The sequence below is a fragment of the Herpailurus yagouaroundi genome, unplaced genomic scaffold, assembly GCF_014898765.1.
Source record: "Herpailurus yagouaroundi ecotype Mexico unplaced genomic scaffold, PumYag 139, whole genome shotgun sequence".
Classification (NCBI taxonomy): domain Eukaryota; kingdom Metazoa; phylum Chordata; class Mammalia; order Carnivora; family Felidae; genus Herpailurus; species Herpailurus yagouaroundi.
Window position 1 is genome coordinate 1,434,325 of NW_024412394.1, and position 9,424 is coordinate 1,443,748.

The 9,424-nt window shown below is 41.6% G+C and overlaps 1 protein-coding gene across 2 annotated transcripts in view; it reads right to left on the reverse strand.

Annotated features, from left to right (window-relative positions):
* NUDT3 (nudix hydrolase 3) overlaps nucleotides 1-9,424 on the reverse strand; it is a 127,382-nt gene that overhangs the window by 56,812 nt on the left and 61,146 nt on the right. For both annotated transcript variants that reach the window (XM_040473244.1, XM_040473243.1), the window contains exon 2: nucleotides 4,467-4,577. In XM_040473244.1, the coding sequence (XP_040329178.1) occupies nucleotides 4,467-4,577 (111 nt within the window). The remainder of the gene's footprint in view (nucleotides 1-4,466; nucleotides 4,578-9,424) is intronic.

The following is a 9,424-nucleotide window of genomic DNA, read 5'->3' on the forward strand; positions in this document are numbered from 1 at the left end:
GAGGGAGAGGGAGAGGGAGAGGGAAAGCAAACATAAGCAGGGGATGGGGAGGGAGAGAAGGGGAGATAGAGAATCCCAAGCAGATTCCTCCATACCACCAGCGCAGAGCCCAACGTGGGACTCAAATCCATGAACTGCGAGATCATGCCTAAGCCAAAACTAAGAGTCCAATGCTTAACCAACGGAGCCACCAAGGCACCCCACAGTTATACCTTGACAGAACAACAGTGGTCTGGATCAGCATTTCCTACCAGGCCACCAAAGAGTCTTGGTCTGGCTTAACAGGAAGGGCCTGGTTTCTTTGGTGGGTAAACATCTTTCTTTCTTTTTCTTTTTCTTAATGTTTATTTATTTTTGAGAGAGAGTGAGTGAGCACAAGCAGCGGAGGGGGAGAGAGAGAGATAATCCCAAGCAGGCTCTGCAGCAGGGCCTGATCTCATGAACTGTGAGATCATGACCTGAGCAGAAATCAACAGTCAATTAACCAACTGAACCACCCTATCCTGGTGCAATGCTGAAAATATTTAGAATGAAATAAAGAAATGTTTAAGGGAAAGGCTCCTGGGTGGCTCAGTCAGTTAAGCCTCCAACTTTGGTTCAGGTCATGATCTCACGGTTCGTGGGTTTGAGCCCCACGTCCGGCTCTGTGCTGACAGCTCAGAACCTGGAGCCTCCTTCGGATTCTGTGTCTCCCTCTCTCCCTGTCCCTCCCCTGCTTATGCTGTCTGTCTCTCTCTCTCTTTCTCTCTCTCTCAAAAGTAAACGTTAAAAAATTTTTTTTAATTAAAAAAATGTTTAAGGGAATCAAAACCATAATATATTTTTTTTTATTTAAAAAAAAATTTTTTTTAACATTTATTTATTTTTGAGAGAGCTCGAACTCAACGAATCGCGAGATCATGACCTAGGCCAAAGTCGGACGCTTAACTGACTGAGCCACCCAGGCACCTCAAAACCATAATATATTTCTATGTTAAGAAGATGACCAGGGAATCTTGATTTCAGGTCAGATGATGATCTTATGGTTCATGGGATCAAGCCTTCATCGGACGCTGGGATTAGAGGGCGGAGCCTGATTGGGATTCTCTCTCTCTCAAAATAAATAAATAAACTTAAGAAAACAAAAAACAAAAAACAAAGGAAACCAGGCATATTTTATGATTTTGTAATATGTAAAAGAATCTGGCCTAGGGCGCCTGGCTGGCTCAGTCATACAGCATGCGACTCTCGATCTTGTGGTTTTAAGTTTGAGCCCCAGTTGGGTGTAGAGATTATAAAAAAAAAAAAAAAACTTGGCCTATTAGATTGTAACCACAGTTTTGAAAGTATAATTGAATAATTTCTTTCTGACTTGTGTTTTTAAGTTGAAAATCTTAGTAAGTTTACATATATTATGGGAATATTTAAAGAATTTAAGACTCGCCTAGTTTGTAAGTTTAATGTATGAGATTCACAGGACTTCAGTTGAAGAGCTTCATCAGGGCTTTATTTTATTTTTTAATTTATTTATTTTTTATTTTTATTTTTCAACGTTTATTTATTTTTTGGGGGACAGAGAGAGACAGAGCATGAACAGGGGGAGGGGCAGAGAGAGAGGGAGACACAGAATCGGAAACAGGCTCCAGGCTCTGAGCCATCAGCCCAGAGCCTGACGCGGGGCTCGAACTCACGGACGGCGAGATCGTGACCTGGCTGAAGTCGGACGCTTAACCGACTGCGCCATCCAGGCGCCCCTTTATTTTTTAATTTTTTAATGTTTATTTATTTTTGAGAGAGACAGTGTGACAAGGGGAGGGGCAGAGAGAGAGGGAGACAAAGAATCCGAAATAGGCTCCAGGTTCTGAGCTGTCAGCACAGAACCCAACATGGGCCTTGAACTCACGAACTGTGAGATCATGACCTGAGCTGAAGTTGGATGCCCAACTGACTGAGCCACCCAGGCACCCCAGGGTTTTATTTTTTTAAATCAGATAACTGAAGTTCTTTAGAAAGCAATAAAATACATTTAGCTGTATAAAACCAATTTGAAACATCTGAAGGTCTTCAATTAACTGGTCTAAATATTATCTAAAAGTGACTAGTAAAATCTTCTATGTTTATCTAGAGAACAGAGCTGTGAGCATTATGAAAAAAAAAAAGTTTTTGAATGTGTACTTTTACAAAAGTCATAACATTTTGAAACCTAAATAAACTCCCTGAATAGCGATTTCTGCTTACAAAAGCTACCTTTCAAGGGCAATTAAAAAAAAAAAAAATCTATCTATATCCTCTCTGATTCCAAGTCTTGTACTCTGTTGACGGATGTGGAATTGGAAAAACCATCCCTTCTATTTTGATAGAAGCCACTGAAATGTTTGTTTTCGTAATGACATATTTCACTAATGTTTACTGTCTGTGCAAACATTTGATTTATTTGGTACCGTATTCTAAAGTTGCAAGCAGTTCCCATTCTTTCTCTCTCAATAATGCTAGAATAAAGTATATAGTGCGGCAGGACTCTCCTTTGACGGGAGGGGGGAAATCTGCTCAGAGTCAAGCAGGGCTTAATTTCAAGCTCAGGACCCCATCCGGACAGGAGGGAGAGGGATCCTGAACATATGAGGACATGATTCATTTCGGTGCTGCGCCACTACCTTCCCAAATCACAAGCATTCTGCCTCCTCCTTCACCACAGCCTCCCTCTCACCAACTCAGGCGCGTGGGATGGCATTTTCCAAGAAACAAAGGTGAGCGGGGTGCCCTACACCCTTTCTTGCCCCTCACTGCATTTCTCCTAGCTCTCTCCATCTTCGCTGCATGTGTATAGTCAGGGATGACTCAACTGTAACTCTCAAAATCAAACAACAGTTTGTACCAACGTGCTCCACAATGGTACAGCTGTCAGATTCCCCCCATGACTCCTAAAACCAAGTAGCAAGTTTTGTAAAGTTTCTGAACCTTTTCCTTTCTCTCTGTTCTAGAACCCTCTATCTCAGGCCTTCCAACCACCTTTCTTAATCCACAACTGCCACAGAAGCTTTCAAACATCACTTTTGCTTTACGTGTCTTAGAACCTACAGGAGCCAAGTGGATCTGAATTAAGAGTGTGCAGCTTAGGTCCACCAACTGGTCCTGCCACTTACTTAAACAGTCAAGCCTCTGAGATCCTCCAAGGACCAGGCAAAGATGTGCAGCCCTGCAGCATGGGAGGGCAGAGTACAGAATCACATCTGCCCCTCCAGGCCACCCTGCCCCTGTGCATTCCCCATTATCCCAGGTCTGATAAGAAAGGGGGACTCTTCAGGACTTTTACTGTTCCATCCATTACTCCATCTGTCATGGAAGCATGTATTCATTACTTTCCATTTACCTACCTGTGTACGAGGCACAGGAAGGGAGGATTTAAACTTTAAAACATACTCTTTGCTCCCAGAGATTATAGTCTAGTTATGGACACCAGATATATGATAGAAGGAGAGGCACACGAGCCAACACAAGTCTGCAGGAGTTTCAGAGCAAGCAAAGAACTCCTTGAGTATTCCAAGAGTAAGTCAGTCTCAGAGGACTTCAGCAAGGGCTGAACACGGAAGAACTGTAGGAGTTAGACTCATTCTTAGTGCGATTTTATACGTCCTTAGAATCAGTTTTAAATTCCCTCTGGAACAAAGAAATAGATCTAAAAAGCACCAACTATGTGGCGAGGGCAAGTAAATGAGGGTGATAAAACACACTGCCAAGTTAGGAATCTTAAGTGAAATCATGTAAGCAGAGCACAGCAGGCTATGGAGGAATGTTAGTCAGTTTCTTCCTCCTGGCTTTGAACTGCAATCTCTTTCTTAGTTTCCTCAAAGTAAGGGAACTAGGGGCCCAAGACTTTACTTCTTCCGACTACTTATTCTAGAGTATCTAGTAAGATATACTGGGCATAGCCCAGGAATTCAGTACATATATGCTGAATGTCATGTGACTAAATAACAAAGAAGATGCTATTATCTAATGGCACCATTAATAACATCTTCTGGCTAACAGAACTGCTGCGTTAACCACTGTTCTAAGGCCAGGACTCAGGAAGCATAGGAAAATAAGGGCCACCACCTCCTCATCTAAAGGTTAATGAGAATGAGCCATTTATATCAATACTGCCTGTTCCTCTGATTTCTTAGGGCTGATGAACTATTTGTTCTTGATCTTCTGCCACAGGTGACAGAGGCGATGCTGAAAGAGCTCCATGGGAAATCACAAAAACTGTCTGGAATAATTAGATACAGTCACTACTATGAGCCCTCTCCCTGCACAGAGTGCCTGACAAACATGACCACGTCACAACCCGATTACCCCTGTCATCAAGGAAGCACAGGGTAACTGTTAAATGCCTTCCTTCTGGGATCAGGAGCATGTCTAGTCAGTGGGTGATGATAAAGAACTACACAGACGTGACAGATGCAGGATTACAAGGTACTGCCGTGCCCTTTGTTCTCAACGCTCACCTCCTCACAGACTTCACGGACTGCCGCCACACTCGGCTCCTCCTCGGGCTCCATGCCTCCCCCAGGGACAATCCATCGGTCTGGATGGCGACTACTGCTCACGAGTAGCACCTGAAAGTCACAGAGATTACATGAGCAGTTAAAAACACAAAAAAGACACGTTTGTATAAACTCAGACTCTTAAACACCACCAAAGTCTAAGTACCTAAGCCTATTTTTTGTTTAGATCTCTCCAGGTCACTTCTGGTAAGGTAGCTTTTATTTCTATTGGAAAAAGCAGACAATCCGCCTTGTGAAAGCAGAAGGGCATGTGAACCAATGGCCATTACCTCTACCTTCCCCTCAGGCCTATCTATCCTCTTCTTAGCTCCTTTCTCTAAAGCCCTTTGAACACCGAGCTGACAAGGACTGGGGGCGGGGAGGGGGGGTGGAAAGTCGCTGATGAGCCTGTGAGCGCTGTGAAGGGCTGGCCAGAAGGAAAGCAGTCCTTAGCCCTAGTTGGCGCCACAGTCCCAACACTTTCCCTCCCAGGTCCTCACTCCCGTGTGTCCCAGCTCCTGGCCCATCACCACCCCAAGCTCTAAGAGTGTCCTGAGAACCCAACTCCCTCATCTACAGGTCAAGTTGAAAAACCTCATCATGCTTGTAGCTGAGAGAAAACTGGATACTTTTTACGAAAAAATTTTAAGAAATGAGAAAACCAACCAAACACACACACAAAATACGGATACAGACTACAGTATTATTAATTCAAAATTAACTGCATTCTAATCACGGCTGAAATAAAATCTAGGATTTCCCCGGCTCCTTTTCCTTATCCTTCTCCAGGACAGGAGCTAAACAGTCAGTTGGACTCCTCCTTTGGAGGTAGAACTGGGTTGGCATTACTTCTAAAACTAAAGGAATCCTCTATTGCTCCCTAAACCATCACTTTCTGATGATGTCTTTTGAGTGTCCAGCCCTAATCCCAACACACTCCCCCTTGAACTTCACTTCCACTCTGCAGTCATTCTTGTTGCCTGAAAGCAAACGCTGCGTCCTCTGGAGCCCTTACAGATTCCACCTCTGACTTCCGGTGACCTACCTTTTAGTCATCTCCCCGTTCTCCCTTGACATTTCTGCAACTACCTGGGCCCCTGGAAATGCTACCTTTTTCTTCATCCTTAATCCCTTTTCTGCATGTCATGATATAGTCCCCTGGTGCTCCTCTATAAAATCTGTGATCTGCTGACTCAGAGGGGGTCTGGAGTTAAAAAGAAAACCCATGAATCCATATATAGTCACCAAAATATAGCCCATGGGTGGAGAAAATGTCTTTAAATTTACAAGTACTATTTCATTTGTTAAGTATACTTAGGTTCTGCTTTGCATAATGCAGAGTAATTTAAGATAATATGAAACCCACAGTTTTTGGGTGATGTGTATAAATGTATAATCTAAGGGAGGTTAAAGTAAAATGTGGAGGTTCTATGAAATTTTGTGGGTGTTTGTTTAATGTTTATTTTTGAGAGAGAGAGTGAGAGGGCACAAGCCAGGGAGGGGAGGACAGAGGATCCGAAGTGGGTTCTTCTCTGACAGTAGAGTGCCCAATGTGGGTCTCAGACTCAAGAACCACAAGATCATGACCTGAGCCGAAGTTGGACACTTAACCAACTAAGCCACCCAGGCACCCGCCCCCGAAATTTTGTTTTTAAAATAAGAGTCCTCATTGTACACCCACCAGCAATAAATCTGAGATGCCTGGCTGGCTTAGTGGGTAGAATGTGTGACTCTTGACCTTGGGGTCATGTGTTTGAGCCTCACACTGGGGATGGAGTTTACTTTAAAAAAAATTAAAAAAATAAAAAATAAAAAAAATAGCAATAAATCTTCATGACCTTGAATTTGGCAACATATGCCAATTCACATGACACACCAAGAATATGAACAACAACTAAAACTAGATAAGTTGGACTTCATCAAAATTAGAATCTTCTGTGCATCAAAGGTCATTATCAAGAATGTGAAAAAACGACTTACAGAATGGGAGGAAATATTTGCAAATCATCTATCTGATCAGGGTCTGGTATCCAAAATATAAATACATAAAAATATAAAAACTCTTACAACAATAACAAAAAGACATTTCTCCAAAAAAAGCAGCATTTCTCCAAAGAAGATCTACAAATAGCCATGAAGCGCATGAAAAGATGCTCAACACCATTAGTCACTAGGAAAGTGCAAAGTAAAACTACCATGAGATGCCACTTCACACCCACAAGAATGGCTATAATTTTTAAAAATAACAAGAACTGGCAAGGATGTAGAAAAATCGGAACCCTCAAACATTGGGTAAGAATGTAAAATAGCTCAGGCACTGTGGAAAGTTTGGTGGTTCCTGAAAAGTTAAATAAAAAATTACCACGTGACTTAGCAATTCTACTCCTAGGTATACACCCAAAAGAACTGAAAACAGGCACTCAAATACTTACACACAAATATTCACAGCAGCATTATTTACTCTAGCCAAAAAGTAGAAACAACTTAAATGCCGATCAGTGAGTGGATAACAAAATGTGGCATTCACACACATAGGAATATTATTCTGCCATTAAAAAAGAATGAAGTACTGTGTGGATGAACTTTCAAAATATCAGGCGAAGTAAAAGCCAGGCTCAAAAGTCACATACTGTAAGATTCCGCTGATGTGAAATATACAGAATAGGTAAATCGAGAGAGAGGAGAGAAAGCAAACTGGTGGTTGCCAGGGACTGGGGGAAGGGAAGAATGGAGAGCAGGATTTTATTTTGGGGTGACCACAGTATTTTGAAACTATACAAAGGTTGCTAAATGCCACTGAATTAGTGGTACCAAATGCCACTGACTCGTTCACTTTTAAATGGTTAATGTCATGTTATGTGAGCTTCATCTCAATAAAATAAAACTGGTTTTAAGGTCACAGTAACTTTTCAAAAGCTAAATTTAGGAGTCAGTGCCACTACTTTTTTCCTCAGAGTCTATATTCCAGGGGAGTAGCCTTCCAAGAAGTGATCCTTAGTTTTACATCATATTAAATTATAAAGCTGAAATAATACACTATTTCCATAAAAGAAAAGGGCAAGGGTGCTTGGGTAGCTCAATTTGTTAGCCATCCGATTCTTGGTTTTGGCTGAGGTCATGATCTCACGTGTGTGGGTTCGAGGCCTGCATCCGGCTCTGTGCTGACAGTGGGAACCCTGCTTGGGATTCTTTCTTTCTCTCCCTCTCTCTCTTTCTCTCTCCCTCTCTCTCTCTGTCCCTCCCCCACTCATGTTCTCTCTTCTCTTGATCTCTCAAGAAAAAAAAAAGGGGGGGGAGGGAATCACTGCCACACTCCTCCCATCTTGTGATAATTGTGGCAAATCTTGTATTTTTAAAAATTCCTTCTCAAAATAAAAATAAGCCCAAACGCAATCATGTTTGTTAAGTTAAAAGTTTTTTTTTATAATTTAAAAAAAAAAATTTTTTTTTAACGTTTATTTATTTTTGAGACAGAGAGAGACAGAGCATGAACGGGGGAGGGTCAGAGAGAGGGAGACACAGAATCTGAAACAGGCTCCAGGCTCTGAGCTGTCAGCACAGAGCCCGACGCGGGGCTCGAACTCACGGACCGTGAGATCATGACCTGAGCTGAAGTCGGCCGCTTAACCGACTGAGCCACCCAGGCGCCCCAAAAAGTTTTTTTTAAAAAGTCCTCCCGAGACTCTCTGGATATTGGCATTTAAATCATACCAATCCAACCTGCAAGGAAAACTCAAGAAAGGGTAGAAAATGGGTTAATCTTTCAAGGATTTGTTATATAAAGAACATGTAGTCTTTCTTCCTAGAATTCTCCCACTTGTTGGCAGTGTTACGTAGCCATTCTGAACCTAAGCATTTGCTTAAAAGGCTGACTAGGGCCATTCAATTAGGTTATAGTCCAAATGAAAGAACTTCATGGGGACAATACTAAAGCTAAAACAAAGGAAACCTCTAACATAAAGTATAATTTCATTTCTAAATTTCAATCAATGTGAAATATTAATTAGTAAATCTTGCAAGTGTCACTACTACTTTGCACATTCAAAGCAGGCCTACATGAGGTCAGACTACGTATAATACAGACATTGGGAAAAATAAGCCTCATTACTTTGTAGTCACACTTCAAAGCAAACACCATTACCAGTAAACAGTTCTCCTAAGTTTCCTTGACAACCCATTGAAAAACAAAACATCTTTCCTTTAGCCAGAGGCTTTACTCCTTCCTATCTTATAAAACACTAAGTGGTGTTTCTGGTCAGTAAATTTTGATTCTGAAGCTTGATTTTTAAATATAAAATTATCAGAAAAGAAATCAAATGGCAAAGCTCCTAAATCTGAAAACAACATACTAAGGAAAACAACCACAGAATTTGTTATTTATTCAACAAACATTCATTCAGCATTGTTATAAACTAGGAATGGCGGTTGCAAAGATGAAAACCCCTGCAATTTTAAGGCAGATCAAAGTAGGGGACTGGACAACCAGGTATTAATTAGACCCTTCATGAAACTCTTATCACCAAGACAGGTGATATCAGTGCAGAGATGGCTAACCCACCCACATATGAACATGATGCAGCTAGCCCTACAGAGCAGGGAAAAATCAACAGTGGGGGCTGGGACAAGTTGTTATCCACATGGACACAGAGGAAAATCATTATATTGATTAGGGACACAGGTATACAATGAAAGACTAAGGAAATCTGTGGGAATAATAAACCTAACAGGGTAAGATTTCTATCATGGACTTAAGCTTAGAACAGTAAAGTTTTATTTTTTAAGGTTTCTTAAATTGCTTTAATAATGCTTAATCCAGGGACACCTGGGTGGCTCAGTCCATTAAGTGTCCCAACTCTTGGTTTCGGCTTGGGTCATGATTTCACAGCTTCGTGGGTCAGAGCCCCACGTTGAGCTCTGCA